The 21,490-nt window shown below is 43.9% G+C and overlaps 1 protein-coding gene across 9 annotated transcripts in view; it reads right to left on the bottom strand.

Annotated features, from left to right (window-relative positions):
- myo1b (myosin IB) overlaps positions 1 to 21,490 on the bottom strand; it is a 248,800-nt gene that overhangs the window by 144,354 nt on the left and 82,956 nt on the right. For all 9 annotated transcript variants that reach the window (XM_051930300.1, XM_051930302.1, XM_051930301.1 and 6 more), the window contains exon 4: positions 12,567 to 12,661. In XM_051930300.1, the coding sequence (XP_051786260.1) occupies positions 12,567 to 12,661 (95 nt within the window). The remainder of the gene's footprint in view (positions 1 to 12,566; positions 12,662 to 21,490) is intronic.

Genomic DNA, 21,490 nt, shown 5'->3' with positions numbered 1-21,490 from the left:
CTGGACAGTTTGACATCTGTGGCAGAGCGACGGGCGCTGAGCAGACTCCTGTCAATCATGGAGAATCCACTGCATCCACTGAACAGGATCATCTCTAGACAGAGGAGCAGCTTCAGCGACAGACTGCTGTCACCGTCCTGCTCCACTGACAGACTGAGGAGATCGTTCCTCACCCACACTATGCGACTGTTCAATTCCACCGGGGGGTGTAAACATTAACATTATACAAAGTTATTGTCTGTTATACCTGCATTATCACTCTTTAATTTAATATTGTTTTTAATCAATATGCTGCTGCTGGAGTATGGGAATTTTCCCTTTGGATAAAGTATCTGAGTGTAGATTGAAGGATAAAATTGGCAAGTGTATAAAATCCACCTTAATAAATGGATAAGTGTCTAAGTGCGACCAGTTCTTATGACTCGTCATTCCAACAGATGACGTATCACAAACACTTTTAGTAATAAAATGTATTGCGTTTGTGATTCTGAAAGATGACGCGTCACAAACAACATCGCTTTTACGAATCCCATATCAATAACAGAGACATATGCATTGCATTTGTAATTCCAACTGATGGCATATCACAAACATTTGTAGCAATGCATTTTATTACTACATGCATTACAAAATACATTCGGGGAGTATTAAAATGCATTGCATTTGTCATTCCAACAGATGACATCACAGTCATGCTAAAACTGCTTTTATGATTCCCATACAAAATGGCATATTATAGAGACACATACATGGCATGGTGCACTGCAATCATTAACACTGAGCTCTATATTGATTACTAAGATTTCAATCCATCTTAGATACGTAGCACAACTAACATAAAATTAAATTTACAGCACAATAAAGTGTGCAACAAGTGAGGGGCTTGGAAGACATCATGAATCACTGAATATTCAGAAAACAAACACTCAGGAATGGCACCAATGGCAGCAAATGACAACACTTTTTTGGTGTGACCCCTTTCTGCCTAAAAAAGGTTAAAGAATATTCCATTAGCTCACTGGTCATGATTAATGTCATGTTCTTCTTATTTTGTCAAGGTTTTTGCTTAATATGTTAATTTTCCTGTTTGTTATTTGCTGTATTATTTCTTAACACTATTGTTAACATTTCAAATTGTGAGGGTGACATATTTGTAATATCACGGAATTCCTTGTCTGTCACAGCCATTGCTGGGGACACCGACGCCATTTTCTAGAGTGTGTGTGTGCTTTTCAGAATGGGACATCATGATGGCCATTTTATTTAAAAGCAATCTTGGTATCAAGAACTCAACTGAAGTTTTGCTATATAACTTTGTGACGGACCTTCTGGAACTTTCCAAGATATCACATTAGGATTGCCCAGCATCTTTCTTAGAAACAAAGTTGTGGGTATTCTTTGTGAAAAAACAATATGCACAAAGACTTTGCCTGGTGTGTTAACCTCAGCCTTTCCCATCATGCTGAATCGCTCTGCGATAATGGACAACTCCGAGTGGTAACAATAGTAGGCACCTTTTATCTTCTGTGGGATGGATAGAGGATTCGGTGTCGCATGTTTATATCCCTGAAGGTTTGTGTGAGGAGACTTTTGTGTGGGAATTTGCAACAGGAAAAGGTGTGGACCACCTAGTCACACAAAACTCCAAGTCAGAAGAGCTATTTAAGAGGTTAAAGGATATTCTATTAGCTCACAGGGTGCTGGATTTGGCTAGAATTAAGGACTTGGTTATTATTTTATCAATTGCATTAAGAACTGGCTTCATAAAGAACTTTTTTGTTATTTTATTGAATTACATCCTATTAGTTTAGAATTGCAGAACACAGGGGCACAGGAATGGTGTGAAAAAAAAAAAAGTAATAGGCTGCATGAAGTAATGGGCGGCACGGTGACACAGTTGGTAGCGCTGCTGCCTTGCAGTTAGGAGACCCGGGTTCGCTTCCCGGGTCCTCCCTGCGTGGAGTTTGCATGTTCTCCCCGTGTCTGTGTGGGTTTCCTCCAGGTGCTCTGGTTTCCTCCCACAGTCCAAAGACATGCAGGTTAGGTGCATTGGCGATTCTAAATTGTTCCTAGTGTGTGCGTCCTGAAGTGGGCTGGCACCCTGTCCGGGGTTTGTTTCATGCCTTGTGCCCTGTGTTGGTTGGGATTGGCTCCCTGTAGTTAGGATATAGCAGGTTGGATAATGGATGGATGGATACATGAAGTAATTTGATTCCTTATTAAAAGCATGAAATACCCTCACAGCTTGGTCTTCATAGTAATTTTTTCCTTCCAAATTTTACATCATATGCTCAACATCATTTCTTACCAAAAAGACTGCGCTTCTCGTAACCTGTGACGTGGTCCTAATGCTGGATGCTGTCAGCCTCTTTCCAGTTAAGGGGTGGACTCATTGGCCCTGCAGTGTCCTCTATACACTTGTCTATGTCTGTGTGAGAACATGCAACCCGAGCTCTCCAGTTTAGCCACGGGAATCGAAAGGTCCTCACCCGTATTAGAGTGAGGGCAGCCTTTTGGCCCTTTTTTCTTTTCCAGTTTGAGCTTTTTCCCATTCAGCACATTCCGGCAAAGAGGTCTGAAATGTCCAGTATTGTTTGCTCCCTTAAAGGTTGCCATGACCGACTATGATGAGACGCGTTAGGTCCGTGGGGTAGCATGGCAGAGCAGCTCTGGGGAGTTAAGTGAATAATTGAATGGCTAAGCATTCATGTGTAGATGAGCACCTCACTAGCACTTTGGAGTCCATGATAGCAGCACGTTCGCCCAATAGAAGGATAAAGGTGCCTGAGGAAGGCAGGGGGAAGATGAGATTGACGAGGAAAGCAAAGGCAGAATCAGTTTGGTAATTGTGAGCCAGCGCAGTGTCGTGGAGGCAGAGTGGTCAGTGAATCCATGAAGGAGAGAGGGGAACAGCACCTCCTACAGGGTGGATTGTTTCCCCACTGAACAGTTGTAAGGAGCTGGGATGATCAGTTAGCCTCCTAGCAAACCCAGTTATGGCAAGGAGGGGTGTGAGAGGAAGACAGTGGTTCCACAGATGTCGAGGGAAGCAGCAGGAATGAGGGAGTTGGCCTCAGGAAACTTATTTTGAGGATGTCCCTACTCATGGTTGCTGAAAGCATATGTGAAGCAAATAAATACGCAGTCCGACAATCGGACAACAGACATGCACAGACGACAAAATCCCTAACGGAAATCCGGTTAAAGGTGTACATGGACACACAAATTTCTCCTTGAATAATCCAATTATCTTTATATATAATACGCAACCGTTTGTCTGTCCAGGATTTTAAATCACCTGTAGCTCACAAACCGTTTGAACTATTGACCTGAAATTTGGTACACATATAGTACGTGACGTCTACGGTCTGCTTTCAGGTTGATGATTGAGTTCCAAGGTTATTCCCTCTTTTTATTTTTATTATATTGAAGAATCAACTCTCAGCAGCGGCCAGCAGGGCGGCCATGTGGTGCATACGTACGGGTGTCGTTCTCATTCCCTACCACCTTCGCCGTTCTTATCCCTGCCTCTTCATTTCTTAAATCATTCTTGAGGCAGACTGAAGACTTAGTGCGTTTTCCTTAATTTTTCACTTAAGCTGGCACTTAAGTAAATTGCAACACAAACAAACATGGACTTAAATCAGCTTTAACGCGAAAAGATGCCGATGAAAGAAGAGAAGAAGCAGGCTGCTAGGGTGAAGAAAAGAAGAGCTGCTCTGGAAGCAGAACCTCTGAACAAACAAATGATAAACGTAAAGAGAAAGAGGAGGAAAACTAGGAATGGTCAAGTCAAGTGGATTCACTGCACGTTATTGTGCAGTGCGCCATTACTGGTCTCTGATAATAGGGTTTCTCAGAGGCCAGTAAGAGTTTATATGGCATTTCAGAAATCAGGTTTCTTTGAATAACTGGGATATTGAAGTGAACATTAACACGGTAACTGTCTGGTATGGCCCCACCACAATTATCATACCAAAAACGCCACTGGACAGAAGGTCTACATCAAAAGCTGAAATCTGACCGTGATTGTTCTGAACCCCCATTCAGATAACTGTAATTCTCACAAATGGGTCGCGCCAGCCTATCTGAGAACAAGCCGATATTTTACATGCTTCGCCCAGTCGTCTTATGTCATTTCATCCGTATCCAGAACCAAGAAATTCCCAGGAATGATAATGTGGTCTCGACCTCAGTTAATTGTTTGGGGGTTTTATTGACACAGGTCTTCAACCCAACAATCTGCTGACAAATTCCAGGGATTGCCTGCAAGCATTACAGGGGCGAAAGATTCCTTGCATTCCATTTGTCGAAGGATCTGCTTTTTTTTTTTTCTTTGTTTTTTTAAGCAGAATATAGATTTCTTTTTATCTTGCTAAACAACAGTTTGTCTGTGGGCCTTTCAAACACTGAGGGGTGCTTTGTTTGTGTGGTTACCACACTTCTCCTCGAGAAGTTTCGTTACTTATTATGGCTTCCCTGGTGCGGCCGAGGTGGAGTGATATTCCCATGTCTTCCCTGTGATGTCCGCCTGCATACTCCTGGGACAGACGTATAGACCACCGTGAAGTTCCACCAGAGGTGGAAGTGAATCAACAGCACTTCTTGATGGCAGACACCTGTCATAATCTGGTGTGTGCTTCTACTAGTCCATGGTTTTAAAAAAAAAAAAATAGTTGAAACTCTATTTACGGGGAAGAATCAAGGATTTTGATGGTTACGATTGTTTTCCGATTGGACGTATTTTTAACATTATTAAATTTAAAATCACAATCTCCTGTGGCATCAGTACGAGACCGCTCTTTTTGAGGGTTGCTATGCCATTGTTAAGTAGGACAGACGGCAGTTTGTGGATACGGTAAAGAATTATGACTGAAGTGTTAACTCCTGCTGCTTTGGTTTAGATCAGAGTTCCTGTTGTTCTCGTGACCCAATCTTGCCCTTGTAAGCGTCTTTAAGACCCAGTCCATGATACCTGTCTGTCCTTGGAGAACTGATGCAGATGTCATGGCAGAACAAGGTTGACTGCTTAAACAAATCCCGGCAACCCATCGCAAAACAATTTGCAAACCATACATGACCATCTCTGATTAAATGCAACGGTGAGTTGCAACCACATGCAGCCCAACAGCAGCAATCCACAACCCATTTAGGGTCGTGACCCATAGTTTAAGATACTGTGGTTAACCCTTAAACTGCCACATACTTAGGGGTTAACACTAGAATTACCAGAGCCTACGAAAAAACTCGTAGATCTGTCCCACCTTAAATCACTTCGCACCTCTCCATCAGCGTCTTTTGTCCTATAAATGTGTCGATAAGCAGCAAGCAACCTGCTATCAAATGTATGTTTTTATTCTAAAATAGTAAATGAAACACTTCATGTGTACATTTTGTCAATTATTACTAAAACATGAAAAACGTTTGTTTCAACGATGTTTACACTGTACATAGATTGTTATAGACACGGAACACACATGAAATGCATGTGTTCTAAATAATGATATAGTATTTATAAAAGGTGTCATTTTGCTTGACTTCTCACTCTATACAACTCCAAGCAACTGACACGCAGGTAAACAGACTTGAGCTGAGAAAACTTTTCGGCGGTGGGGGATGTGATAGCGGGCTGCTTGCTGCTTATCGACACATTTACAGGACAAAAGACGCTGATGGAGAGGTGCGAAGAGATTTAAGGTGGGACAGACTTTTTTCGTAGGCTCTGGTAATTCCAGTCTTAATGCACCACTGGATGCCAAATAGTTTTTTGCTTCACTTTTTAAGTAAATGTCACAATTCACAAAGAAAAAGTGAAATTTTAATGGAACACTTTTTTTCATGCCAAGAGCATCACAATTACTGCAACACTGATCACTTTATACACTGCCAAAGAACTGAAAGCTATTAAAAAAAACTACTGGAACAATACATACAAGGTGCAACTGACACCATTGATAAAATTCAGTAAATAACAGAGCAAACTGCGCTTGAACTGGCTGCACATGGACACTCAGAGGCCAACGTTGATGCCAGCAGGCTAGTGTATTGCCGCAGCTCAATCCCTGGGACAGTGGTGCTGCAGGGGGGCGCCAGTGGTCATGAGCTGGCTGCTTAACAAATGTACGGCACGGACTGATCAGCTCCGGTGAGCTGTCAAATTGTGCTGGGAACCAACTATAGCCGGCTGCAGAGTTCAATGAATATACGTCGCAGAACACAGTTGGCTCCAACGTGCTGGCAAATTGCATTGGGAACCGACTACAGCTGATTCTGGTGGTTTAAGGATTGAGACTCCATGCTAACAAGTTATTTTCTGTTCCCTAACTGTAGTACTAGGGGGTTGTACCGTGTTAGTCATTATGGATATAGTGAGTAGTTAAGCAAAATGACGCCTTTTATTGGCTAACTAGAAAGATTACAATATGCAACCTTTTGAGGCAACTCAAGCCCCTCCCGAATTACAATTTATGCCTTTCAATTGTCTTGCGTCTTCTCAATCCTTCTCGTTTTCTGACCCTCTGGCTACATCTCACGAGTTACAATTTTGATCCCAACAACCTGAGCTGGTTGTTTAAACGTTTGAGTTCCCGATGACAACCCTGGCTTTATTTTGTTTATGAGTCTGTCACGCAATTCCAGTTCTGGTTTTACATACACTTCCTGCTTGTCCGAGATTTTGGATATGACAAAGACTTCAAGGATAAGTTTGGTATTTTTCAAGTCAAAGTACTTTCTTCACAAACAGGGTATATATATGCACACACATATATTTGCCATGTGAAATTGTGTTCTAAAGTTAAACGTTTTGTATAAATTCCCAGTCTCAACGTTTGTGGAAAGTCAATTTCAGAATAAACGAATACCTTCAAAAACAACAAACAGTACATCGCCTGACTTACACTTCCATTTGAGAATGACCACTTGCCGGTATGTCCGACATGAAGTGTATAGGTCATTGGAGCCGAGGCTCTGCGGGTCACCGGTGCATAGCACTTTGGAACTGAAACTCAGCTGTTATTATGCTGCACACTCTTCCCGCCTTCTCATGCAGCAAAATCGAACTGCGTGCGGCTGTATTCTCGAAACGCTACAAGGAACATGCGGTGGTTGTTCATGTGTCAGGCCTTCATGGCGATCACTCGGTTTGGGAAGTTTTGTGGTGTTTATTACCTCACAGGGAAAACTCTGCATTTATTTGTTGGTCCTTCGCAGTGATCGATTGATCGATACTCTGAAAGCTTATTTAGTGTAGTGGGATTGAAGAAATCACTCGTCAAGTACCTCTCGCTCATCATTAACAAAAAAAATTAGAGAGAAGATTGGCCTCAACTCTGTGGGCAGTAAATTGGTGCAGGGCTGTACCCGATTAATTAAAACATGAAAGTGTCAGTCAGTCATTTTATAATCCAGTTAATCCTGAACTGGGTTACAGGGGTCTGCAGGAGCCTCTCTCAACTAGCACCGGGCGCAAGGCAGGAACAAACCCTGGGCAGGGTGCCAGTCCATCACAGGGCAAACACACATACACTCACTCACCCCGCAATCACATATTAGGGCCAAATTAGGATCGTCAAGTCACCTAACCTGCATGTCTTTAAGCCTTGTCTTTATATGATCAGTGTTTAAATACAAGTCACAGTAATTTTAGGACTCCTTTTTAATTTTTATTGTCAGTTCCATATTGGCCCAACTTTTTTGGAATATGGTTTGTAATTCCTGATCCATATTGCCATCTCTTACATTCTGTCATTTTCTTTTACTGTTTGGCACATGGATATTTCATTTTTTTCATATTATTTGGATGAACTGGTCACCGCTGTGAGCGAGTCAGAGGCTGTGCTCCAATATGGACTGACGTTTTAGTGTGTGGGTTGGTGACCAAGTCCAAAGACGAGCTTTCATCCCTGTGAGAAGGCCAGTGAGTGTACCTCAGGAACAACAAACACACCACCCGCTCTGTGCCATTTATAGCCTGGAATGGCTCCAGGTCCCCACGACCCTCACTTATGGGACTTCACAAGATGGATAGCTGCACAGATGACTGATCGGTCAAGTCGGTCGACACGACACAACTGAAGTACAGAACCTTTCAATAGCGAACCCTGCAGAATCTCAAAGGGCTGATTTAACATGGGAAGTCATTGTTTTCGCTCTTTAAGAACTGTGCAATACCATCACTTGCCAAGGGCATCATCATCACAATCTCTCGGGAGCTTTAAAAAAATAATAATTTTGACATTCCTGCAGAAAGTTTTATGATTCAAAATATTATAAATTTAATTAGGCTAAAGAAGCAGATGTTGAGAAGCTTCACAACTTTCTCTGGTCTCCATTTTAGTCCCCCAGTGCCTTCCAGACAGTGAAACACAACCTGTGTCGTCACCTTTACGTCACTGGAATCAGGCACAGCAACAAACTGGACAAGGGCCTGCCTAAGGCACCTTCAATTCTGGTGGCGGTCCAGCAGTCTCACGTTGCACTGGCTTACTTTGCCTAAATCTCTACTCCCTCGGAGACCTTCTTATAACTGTTAGGCATAGTGAGCAACACTTGAAAGAAGTTAGCAGCACCCAACGAGCGACTGGGCTTGGAGCCTACGATGCTAGAACGGCATCTCCACTGGTAAAATACTTGATGACAACAACTAAAAACGTTGTGCTGCCTTCATCATCAATCAACACTTTATGAGCAAGTTTCTTTTTGATCCTCTGGTTTTGACCTGGCCTGGCACCTAATCACAATTCTCGTTTCACGTTACTGTCTTCCGGTCTTTTCTCGTAACGCTCGATAATCCCTTAGAAAGAGCGTCCCCTATCAGATATCAGACACGAAATGATTGTTGTCAAAGCATGTTGACCCATTATCGGGGTCATTATTCCTAAGACGGATGTGTCACATCTCTGATTCTACGCTTTGTAATTCTGCATCGTATTCAGTTTAGCGTCTGAGATGAAGGATTTTTACCTCAAAAAACATCTTGTGTATGAGCTATTGGTGGCCAGTGTCATTAGGCCTTTACCCCTTAACGCTAACAGTTTAGCGTTTTGGTTTTTGTGGTAATGCGTCTCTTGGGTATTGACTTTGGGCAATTCTTCTGTCAACATCGTTCACAGTTAAGCCCCTCTGTTTTCACTAACTGCAGTTCTCGACCCTGTGGTATAGCGGTTCCACAGCTCTCAGCAAAGGCCAGTTATAAATAAATAATCATGCTCGCGTGGTAGTTGTGGCTGTAGCGGGTCTCAGGGCAATCTGCGGTGTGGGCGTTTCTCATCTAAGTGCACAGGTGAGAGACTGCCCACATCCGTGATTGTTCCTGGGGCTGCTAATGTGCTGCAGCTGCTATGCCCTCTCGACATAGATAGAAGCGCGAGCCGGCTAGAAGAGAGGAAAAAGAAATGAACGGAAAGAGAAAGAGATGGAGGATGCTGGAAGGAAGTAAGGAGAAAGCCGGTGTGTGAGAGAGAGAGCGCGAAGGTGAACAAGCGAGAGCATGCTCGAGTGCAGCTGGACTGTGGGCCTTAGCGAGGAGTGCAGCTAACACCTAGGGCAGTTGATTGTAGTCGCTCCTGCTGAGCATTTGGAGAAGAGCGGGAGTGACTAGCGAGGAAGGTGACTCGCCATGGAAGACAGCGGGAGTCGGGAGACTTAAGCATGTAATCTCCAGCGTGGGAGTCCTGGCCGTTGGAGAGAAGCTAAATCCCGGTCTGGGATGAGAGTGCACCGAAGCTAGGATCGGGAGACCTCCAGACCTGAGTGATTGAGAGAAAGGTCAGCTGCAGAGAGGGCATCTCGCCTGCTGCAGGGCCCAAAATGGGAGGAGCAGGTGAGACGCTAATGTAAAAGAAGCACCGGGCTTGTAATTGATTTAAAGGACTGCTTCCAGCAACGTTTTAACCTCATCGTCTTTTAATGGATTATTTATTGGTTTGACTGCACTATTTATTTGAACACTTTTGATTTTGCTGATTTCAATAAAAGCACTTTTGCACCATCCCCTTGCTCCATTGTTATTGCCTCACTGTCTAGCTCATCAGTAACACTACCGGCGGTGTTGGGTTCAAGGGCTCCCAGACACAAGATGGGGCCAAACCCGCGTCATCGCAGACCCTTGTTATAGTGTGTTAGTTGTGGTAATTACAACTCAAAGACACATGATATCCTATATGGTGTTCCACAAGGCTCTATCCTGGGTCCGCTGCTCTTCTCAATCTACATGCTTCCGTTAGGTCAGATTATCTCAGGGCACAACGTGAGCTACCACAGCTATGCTGATGACACACTGCTGTATTTATCAATAGCACCTGATGACCCCGATTCTCTTGATTCACTAACACAATGTCTAACTTGTATCTCAGAATGGATGAATAGTAACTTTCTCAAAAAGTTTCTCAAAGCACCGTGATGTTCCAACAATGATGGATTAAAAGCCAGAAGTCTGCATGACCATCAGCATCAAGTGACTCCGTGAGAACCCTAACTACAAAGAGGACTATTTCATTTATGTTAGGTAGAATGCCCAGAGGGTATTGGGCAGTCTCGTGGCCTGGAACCCCTGCAGATTTTATTTTTTTCTCCAGCCGTCTGGAGTTTTTTTTTTGTTTTTTCTGTCCACCCTGGCCATCAGACCTTACTCCTTTTCTATGTTAACTAATATTGTCTTATTTTAATTTCTTATTTTGTCTTTTATTTTTCTTTTCTTCATTATGTAAAGCACTTTGAGCTACTTTTTGTATGAAAATGTGCTATAGAAATAAATGTTGTTGTTAACCATTAAACCGACATAACCGACTATAGTCGGTTCCCAGTGCAATTTGCCAGCGCGCCAGTGCTGATCAGTCCGTGCCGTATATTCGTTAAGCAGCCAGCTCATGACCACTGGCGCCCCCCTGCAGCATCACTGTCCCTGGGATTGAGCCGCTGCACTAGGCTAGCCTGCTGGCATCAGCGTTGGCCTCTGTGTGCAGCCAGTTCAAGCGCAGTTGGCTCGGTGATTTACTGAATTTCATCAATGGTGTCAGTCGCACCTTGTACATATCATAACAGAGATTGTTGCAGTAGTTTTTTTTAATAGTTTTTACAGCTCAGTGGCAGTGTGTAAAATGATCAGTGTTGCAGTAATTGTGATGTTCTTTGCATGAAAAAAATGTGTGTTCCATTAAAATTTGCCTTTTTCTTTGTGAATTGTGATGTTTACTTAAAAAATGAAGCAAAAAAAGTATCTGGCATCCAGGGGTGCATTAACCCCCCCCCAAGTATGTGGAGGTTTAAGGGTTAAATTTAAGTGCATCTTTCTGTTTGGTTAGCCCCATCCTAGTGGCTGGCCACGTTTGTGTTTCCCAGCAGGCCATTCGGGAGGCTAAAAAAAAAAAAAAAAAAAGCTATTGTGTATTGCCTGTGCTATAGTTCCGCAAATAATATTGGATAAAGGAACTGGCACAATAAATGTTTTTTTTTTTCCATATCCTTGTCAAATCTGCCATACGTTTTCCAATCTAATCAATCTGTGCTGCTCACATAGGCTTTTCTTCTATAATCACCCTGTATTGGGCCCGACGGTCATTCTAAATGTGACAGACATTAGTTAGGCTGGGGCGGCACGGTGGCGCAGTTAGGTTCACTTCCCGGGTCCTCCCTACATGGAGTTTGCATGTTCTCCCCGATGTCTGCGTGGGTTTCCTCCCACAGTCCAAAGACATGCAGGTTTGATGGATTGGCGATTCTAAAATTGGCCCTAGTGTGTGCTTGGTGTGTGGGTGTGTTTGTGTGTGTCATGCGGTGGGTTGGTACCCTGCCCAGGATTGATTCATGCCTTGTGCCCTGTGTTGGCTGGGATTGGCTCAAGCAGACCCCTGTGACCCTGTGTTTGGATTCAGCGGGTTGGAAAATGGATGGATGGATCAGTTAGGCTGTGCGTAAAGGACAAAGACATTATAAATTTTCTGTCGATCAATCCAACTACCTTCAAAGGATTAGAAAGGCCAGATCCTGTTCTGACTACACTGGGTGCAAAGCAGGGCCCAACCTAGGACAGGACGCCAGTCCATTAAAGGCCACATTCCTGCTCTCACCAGGCCAGTTCAGAGTAGGCACTCCCTTTCTTCGATTTCCCCCTCTGCTTCACAGTTTAAAAGTACAAATCAATTCAGAGATTGTGATTAAAGTGCCCACTGTAGACTTTCACTTAAGGGGATTGGCACATATTTCAGTAACCGTGTAGAAAAAGTGTTGTGGTGTGACCGAAATTAGATTGCCCGGTGAAGAAAACATCTTTGCCCCAAACATTACACAGGGCTCTGTACAACACATATAGGATGGTCCAGATCTAATTATGCAACTTTTAACACAATGCAAGACAAAAGAATTGTTCGAAATATCTTGCAATAAACGAATGCGGGGCAGGTGCTGCCATCTATCGGCAACAAAAAGATTTTTTTGTGAATTCTCTATGTAATAAACTTAAGTTATAGCGTAATGAAAATTGCATAATTAGATCTGGACCACCCTGTACAATTCAGTGCAGTAAAGCAGAGTATGAAATGAAACAGGGTGGACATTTGTGACCGTACCTGTCTTCCCAGCGCCACTCTCGCCTGTAATAAGGATGCACTGGTCTTTATCTTGGTCTCTCAAGGATCTGTATGCTTCATCCGCCAAGGAAAAACTGCAAGAGAAGAAAGAAACCATCAGCCATGTCTCTGAGCCGCACTGACGGCATGGGTTTGACCTGAAGTTCACCCACAGACCAACTTCAGGTTTTCGTTTTTTTTATTTGAACACGAGCAAAAAGACGGTTTGATTGAAAGAAAAAAAAAAAAAACCTATTGTGTAAGAACGCAAGAAAAACTCTGCTGTTCTTCACTTAATTGAATTAAAGCAGAGCTGATTAAATTCATGAGTCCAATTCCAAGCCTGACTTCCAAATCCTGTGAGATTCAGCCGGGGAGGACACCGTGGGAAGCGCACAGAGAGTTGCGTAAGGCTGTTAAAAATCACACCACGTGGATGCTAATGGACTGAACCGGCATTGAGATGAGTACCCATCAGCACACAGTTTAGAGGGCCTCTGCCCACACGGCCTGCCAAGGCTGCGAGTGTGTGGGCAGAGCATTAGAATAAATGTTTACCTTCACGTGGCAGGTCATAAATGAACACATGAACTTTCAGAAACATTTTAGTTTACTGGAACTTTCACGCAAAATAAGCATACAGAGTTCTTCTACAGTGAACACTTCTGAGGTGCAGCTGGTCAATTATTTGAGGAGGAGGATGATGATGATGATTTCTCCAGTGCCTTCAGCACTGTCCAACCAACCATGTTAAGGAGTAAACTCGAAGATAGGCAGGTGGCTGAGCCTGTGGTGTCCTCCAGGGTGGTGGGACTATCCGTCAGGTAGACCACAACTTGTGAGGCTCAAGGGCTGTGTGAACAACACTGGGGCACCAGACGGAATAGGACTGTCACCTGCTGTGTTCAACCTGTACACCATGGACTGGTGTCGGATCAGTACCAAAATATCACCTTTGGCATCGATACCAGCTTTCAGATCTTCGCAGCGGTGCCAGTTTCGAACCAAAAAACAAATAACTACTATATCACTATATCAAGATCACTCATTTATACACTCAATCGGAACACGAACAGATGGCAGAAACGGCCGTCTGCCCGATTGACGGCACACATCCTGATCGTGCGACATCGGGGACGTGTTAGAATAGAAAACATTTGGTGATAGCAACTGGCCACTTATACAAACTTCAAAAAAAGGGAACCTCCTAATCTTCGGAGACGACAGGGCGATGTGGGGTGTGCTGGGAATCGGATAATGTAAGCGAAGGTGGGAGGGGTGTACCTAATAAACTGGCCATTCAGCATACAGCACAATTAAAATGTTGGAATCACGTGAAGAAAACATCATGCATTCACCGGGAATGAGGCGAAAATAAAAATGACAGTGAAAACGATTCACGGCAGGTCAAATGGCACGGACTCCCACAGCAGGCGGCTGATCTTCAGCGTCCGTATTTAGTGCCAGCGTATTTTCTTTTTTTTTTATCTTCCTTAGTCCTGTTTATGTTGACCCACGGATGATACACCTAGTCTTTGAAGAGGCACAAACAACTAATTTTAGAGCCGTGCCTCAGGGCTGAGTCAATCTGCCACCTATAATCTTCTTAATCTAAAGACGGGCACACCAAAACAATAACGCTCGGCAGGATCCCGTGTGTCTCATGACCGTCTCCCACTCGTAGTCTGGTGGTATAAAAATAGCAGAGGATCTAAATTCAGAGTCTGGAGCAGGCGACTTCAAACTAAACGTGTCCCGATTAAAGAAAAAGAAAAAAAAAAAAAGAAGGCAAAAGAAAGATGACAGAGGACCTCAAAGAGAACTAACAGGCTGGGTTACCCCCCCCCGGGGTATTTTGTGAGACACTGACACACATCTGATTGCACTAATGACTTGGTGACGGTGACCTCATTGGACGGCACTATACTTTGTGGGCACACACAACATAAGCCACCCATAACAATAAGACACGTCCAACACAAGTCAACAAAGCTGATCATCAGCACCAATGTACAAGGGGAACCATCCCTCAAATATCAAACCTGCACATCCACACACGTCAATCCACACGTATCAACATGGCTACTCATCAGCACCAACGTGCAATGGGAACCACCCCTCCATTATCAAACCCACACATCCACACACACACACACACACACACACACACGTCAGCACAGCTGATCATCAGCACTAACGTAATTGTAATCATCCCTCCATTACCAAACCCACGTCATCCAATTCAGGGTCAATGCAGAAGCACATACAGTAGCCCATCACGGCAGCTCTGAGCCCAAACAAAATTATCTGTTTTTCAGTAGTCAGGCTTTTAATAATTGAAAACTGGTGTATGGAAAGGTACATTAAAAGTGCGACTATTTAACACAACGTGATTTTCTAGTCTGTAAACATGTTGAACTTCCAACAGTTGCATGAGTGGGAATCGCAGGGGATGCCAAATTATGCAACAGCTTTGTGATTTTTCAAGAGTTTCAGAGATTTGCGAGCTCACTGCATTCTGATACCCAATTAACATGCTGCCTGACCTCTCGCCCACATCAGTGGCAGAACAAATGTTTTCCCCGAGTATGGAGAGTTCAACAGCGGCCTCCACACATCTTTTCACTCATTTCCGTCCTGTTATGGTACGACAAACACGAGACATTGAATTGATGAGCCAAAACCCCTACCTTGTTTCTTGAGCTCACCACTCTTTTCACATATGCACCAAGAGCCCAGCTGATGACTTAAGACGGTCAAGGATCACAAAGATTTGTAGTAATAAAATGCATCTCTACAATGGTTTGTGATGCACCACCTGCTGGAATGACAAATGCAATGAATGTGTCTGTGTTATATGACATTTGGTACAGGATTTGTTAAAGCAGTGTTGTTTGTGATGTGCCATCTGTTGGAATGACACATGCAATGCATTTTACTACTACATGCATTGCACAATACATTACAAACGGTGCACTGCAAAAAAGGCTATGTCGATTACTCAAATTTCAACCAGTCTTAGATGCTGCTACTATTATAGTAGGATATCTATTGGAATGGCAAATGTAAAATATTTTATTACTGCAAATACTTGTTATGCACCATCTGTTGGAATGGCAGAGCCATACTACTGGAGGGATACACAGACACTTGTTGTGCTACCTATCAAAGAAGGGTTAAAATCTAAGCAATAAACGTAAACCTAGGCATGAACACTTGTAGTGCACCATCCACTGGAATGTATCCTGTAAAGCAAGTAGTAATAAAATGTACTTATCATTCCAACAGACGGCTCATCACAAACATTTGTAGTAATAACATGCATTATTGCAAAGAGACGTCTCCACCTAGAGCAGGGGTGTCGAACTCTAGTCCTGGAGGGCCGCAGTGGCTGCAGGTTTTCATTCTAACCATCTTCTTAATTAGTGACCGGTTTTTGATGTTAATTAACTTCTTTAGCCTTAGTTTTATTTGGCTTGACTCAGGCCCCTTAGTTGTTTTTTTCCTTAATTAGGAGCCAGACAGTAATGAGACATAAAACAAGCAGGACACGACCAGCTCAATTGTTCTCATCAAATAAAATCTGAAAATAAAGATGAAGGTCTCAGTAAGGTTGATCTCTCAGGTTAACAAAACATTTTGACAGAGTTCTTAGGAAAAAAAAACAGAATAGCAACAGTTTTGGAAATGTCTGCTGTGGCAGAATGAGAGCAGCAACAAGCCATGGAATTGAATAAGGGGTTTAATTAACAGCAAGAATCAGCTTCTCATTAAGGAACTGGTTGGAGTTTGAAGCCCCAATTTAGCTGTTCATCTGTTGGCTCGTTTCATGTCTCATTTTTGTTTGGCGGTCATTTAATGAAGAAAAGACAGACTTAATCCTTAAAAACAGGGCTATTAAAATAGAGGGAAAAGAAGTTAATTAGCATTGAAAACTGGACACTGATTAGGAAAAGGGTCAGAATGAAAACCTGCAGCCACTGCAGCCCTCCAGGCCTGGAGTTTGACACCTGTGACCTAGAGAAACACAACACCATGTCACCACAGGTCTACACCAGCAGTTTCAGGACAGAAGTGACGTCACCACACATCTGGACCAGGAATTAAGTGATGGAGGTTTATAGGTTGGCACAAATCAAACTGATTGTCCCCAAATTGTAACCATATGTAGTACACACTAACCATACTAATCCCTCTCCTTGATTTCCATCCTAAACCTACTGGTGTATACCTGTGGTGACATACAGCTGGACAGAATTGAGTAAAACGGTTTGTGATGTGCCACCTGTTGGATTGAAAAATACAGTGGAACCTTGGGTCACGAACGTCTCGGACCACGTACAAATCGGGTTACAACCAAAAAGTTTGCCAAACTTTTGCATCTGTTCACGACCACACACACTGGTAACGAACAAGCCAGTTTCCCTTCCGGTTTGTACGCGCCGATGATTTCCGCACGTGTTCAGTCTCTCCCTGTGTATTCCCTGTGCAGTTAGCGAGCGAGCCCAAGCAGAAGAAGTAAACATTACAGGAGAAGAAGTAAGTAAACATTTAGTTTACTATTACACTGTGCATTCTACGGTATAATTAACTATTTTTGTGCTTAAAAATCTTTAAAATATATATTTACATACAGCTCGTACGGTCCGGAACGGATTAATTGTATTTACATACAATCCTATGGGGGAAACTTACTTCGGATCATGACCAAAGTTTTAGAATGAATTTCGGTCGTGACCCGAGGTTCCACTGTACAATGTCCGTTATATAACAACAACAACAACATTTATTTATATAGCACATTTTCATACAAAAAGTAGCTCAAAGTGCTTTACATAATGAAGAAAAGAAGAATAAAAGACAAATAAGAAATTAAAATAAGACAACCTTAGTTAACATAAGAAGGAGTAAGGTCCGATGGCCAGAGTGGACAGAAAAAACAAAAAAAAACTCCAGAAGGCTGGAGAAAAAAATAAAATCTGTAGGGGTTCCAGGCCACGAGACCGCCCAGTCCCCTTTGGGCATCTGTTATGTTATTTGTTAAGTCAGTGTTCATTTTTGTGATGTGGCATCTGTTGGAATGACAAATGCAATGCATTTTAATTTCCACAAATGTCTGTGATGCACCACCTGTTGGAATTAGAGGCATAGTAACCAGGTGGACACACAGATACATATCCTTTTACTAAGGTGTATAGAGGCAGATTTGTGACTCATTTAAAGGGGGACCTCAACACCACCCCGGGACCCAAATAATGAATCAAACTAACCAAATCAATCAAATTAATCAATTGGGTAGGTTGAAAACATCGAATCAGCAATGCCCATCACTACACTGCATTCCAATAGCCAACCTGGTGCCTGACGGCTGCAGTCTCCAGCCGTCTTTTTCCATTCTCTCTCAGTACGACAAGGACTAAATGTCAGGCAGACAAGCCTCCCTTCCGTTTGCGGGGTCCAAAATGCTGACCTGCCTTCTTTTCATGCACCGTGCTTCCAGATGTGCGCTAATTGACTGTCAACTCTCATATGTGTGCAAAAGCCCACCCAATGACGGTCGGGACGAGACACCAACTGAGTCGGTGGGGATGTCAAACTACATGACTGCCAGCGACAGGTGCTCTGGTTTCCTGTGACAGACTGGCGCCCTCTACAGGTATCGCTCTTACCTCGTGCCCGATGATTGCTAGGAAAGGCTTTGCTTTCCCACGGCCCTGCTTTGGGTAAGTGGATTTAGAATATGTATATACAGTACATACACTATACATATAAATAAAACAGACACACACTCTCACGCATATTTATAGAGCTTAACACTTCCAGATTGTCGGCTCCTCCCTTGCCGTCGCCACAAAAGTGAGACGGCAGTTCAAAAGCTGAGCCGCATGTGTGTCCGTGCGAGCACAAACTAAAGCAGGTGCTGCTGCTGCCAGACCAAAATTATAACCCCAGCGTGTCCCTCAAAATAGACCCACCATTCATTCACAAATCTCGGCTTTGTGTCGGGGCACACCCTGCCTAAAAACAGCCGTTACAAATTTACAATGCGCAGGGGGATGAATGCAGTGGAGCAGCCATTAGCAGAGCCCGGGGTTTTCGTAACTCCATGAAATGTGGGGTCCTTTTATTTCTGATTGTTTTATGGTTTGTATTGATATGTTGCATTTTCACATGTGTGGCATGGTGGCAGCACTGTGGGGTTCACATAACGGGTGTGGACTATGAGGCGTGGGCATGTTTTTCCCTGTATTCTGGGTGGGTTTCCCTCCAGGTGGTCCGGTTTGCTCCCACAGTCCAAAAAAGATGCCAGTAAGGTGGACTGGCGACACTTAATTGGCCCACGTGTGTGAGCGTTCTCCTGGTGCCCTGTCCAAGAGATTTGTTCCTGCCTTGCACCCTAAGCTAGCTGGGATAGGCCCGAGCCCTGCAGTTCAGGATTAAGCAGGTTAGACAATGACATGACACTTTAACTCAATTCAGGGTCAGGGTGGCCAAAGCCCATCACAGTGGCAATGCGGAAACAATAGAAGCCAACCTCAGACATGGCAGCAGTACCCCAGAGGGACCATTGGTGCACACATAAGACCCCAGATTGTAATCAGCAGTCAAAGTAACATGAACAAGACACCGAGCATGGTGGGGTGGGGCAAAGGAAAAACATGCAAACATCACATGGATAGCAGCTGGGCTGGGATTTGAACCCCTTATCCTTGAATTGTGTGGCCGCAGCCAACCCATTGTGCAAACGTGACCCTAAAGTCACAGCATCAATAAGGGGCACAGCCGACTGCAGCGTAAATGGGGCCGACGTCCACAGCGCTCCTCTAAAAGAGCACAGCGGCTCTGCTCTCCAGGCTTTGTCTCACTGGTGGCCGAGTGCCAGGGCTTAGTCATCAATTCTACCAGCGCCCAGCATGTGGCCAGTGACCTGCTTTCAGGTCAGCAGCTTCTCTGAACTGCCCCTGACTGTAAGGACGACGAAACTTCACCCCACCACCCCCCTTTATTCTAATCCAAGCACCTCAATTAAAGAGCACAAAGAATTGGGCATCGCCATTCAAAGCCCGGCCTGTTCAAGCAGTGTAGAGATGGGGGGCTGCTATGGCAGGCTGCTTTCATTTAAAGAAGAACAGGAGGACATGAGGAACTGTAAGTTGGGTCTATTTCATCTTTAGAGATAGAGATAGATATGCTCCATTTGACCAGGATGGTACTGCCATGCCCAAACGAACATGCTACCATCCTCTAAATACAGACATTATGATAAAGAGTTAAGAAACAAAGGATAGTGAGGCTCCCAAAGAAAGGTGACCAGACTGGAGAATGTAACAAGTATACTGATGAGATGAAGAAGGTGACCAGGACATGTGGTGCCACGTGGCTCCTGGATACCCAGAAAAAGGTAGCATTGACTTGAGATTCCGGAATTGAGAACAACACATGGTGGAGACGCACCATGGAGGAAACGCTGAAGACAGCTGGACTCACCTGCTGAACTGCACTGAAGATGGCACAAAACGGAGAGCAATGGCAACATTATGTGCCAGTTGGCATGAAGGACAGAGGTTAAAAAAAATTTGTGTTTTTGAGCACAACTTCAAAAAACAAACACACATCTCGGGGCTATCATGGTACATTCCAGAGGTGCCCAAGCATTGTGCCAGTGTTCTTACCTAGTGGACAGTCACAGTTTTTTTTTCTGAAAGACAGAAGCCACGCCAACACAATGGTGATCTGACCAATTATAAACTCACCTCGGGAATCTTCAATTCAAGAAAGAAAAAGGCAGCTTAGTGAGGGAGGTGGGCACACATAAAAAGATGGCAACTCAACAATGGGCAGAGAAGAGTGGATTCTTTTTATCTGGCATACTGGCTGGGCACGGCCTGGATGGGGTTTCCAAGTTGTACCCACGTCTATGCAGGCACCGTTGTTAGATGGACTGGTGTCCACTTTGAGAGAGTGGGCCTCATGGTGAGCTGTCACCACATGCACTTGATGAGACCCTCCATATCTCCACCCACAATATACAGTAGCAACATGAAAATAAAGTGTTAAAAAATAACAAGTGAAAAATGGGCAACAACACAAAACAAATTCTTCAAACTTCAAAACCCCTATGGAAGCATGCCCACGGACGTGATGCCAATTCATGAAAAGGTATGTATGTTCGTCCCACCCACAGCCACCATCACTGACCCAGGCTACTTGGGATCCATGGAACTGTGAGGTAGCAGGGATGGTCACCATGCCACCCCCTTCAGAACACCTCAACACATGTAAGCAATTGGAGGGGTGCAAACAAAACTGCAAGGCTATTAAAACAACAACAACCTCAAATGGTGTGCCATACAGCTGGGCTGCGGGCATCTCCAAATATAGCGCCGCTGAGATTCACAGTATGAGGTAAACCTCCTAATAAAGATGAAAGCGGAGTTGAGATGTGATGTGTTCTCAGCCCACATCTGAAAGGTCTGGGGCAAGGAACACATCGGCCATGTGGTGGATTAGCCCAGGGCGTTGCCAAAAACTCTCCAGAGATAAGGGCTCTTCACGTCTCAACATGGTTGATTTTCATTCGCGGCAATATTTAAAGGATAAGTGTGTGTCCGTCCTGTTGCTATGTCTCTGTCATTCCAACAGACGGTGCATCACAAACATCCACACTAGACGTTCATCTGCGGCTTGTGTTTCTTATATGGACAACAGCAGCAGTGAATACAAAAAGTAAACGGTTTTGGTCAGACCGCCGACGAGTGGAACTATTGAGCATAAATCAAATGAGTTTAAGGTGAGAAAAGCGGGTGAGAAAATGGAATGAACAGGGTCCAATCAGAGAAGAGCTGCATAATAATAAGCACTAACCACTCAAAGCGCGATTATACAGTCTGCTTTTTCAACTCTATGCTCTCGCCCCATCCACA

This window comes from Erpetoichthys calabaricus, chromosome 8 (genome assembly GCF_900747795.2).
Source record: "Erpetoichthys calabaricus chromosome 8, fErpCal1.3, whole genome shotgun sequence".
NCBI classification, from domain to species: domain Eukaryota; kingdom Metazoa; phylum Chordata; class Cladistia; order Polypteriformes; family Polypteridae; genus Erpetoichthys; species Erpetoichthys calabaricus.
This window is presented reverse-complemented; position numbering and strand designations above follow the sequence as displayed.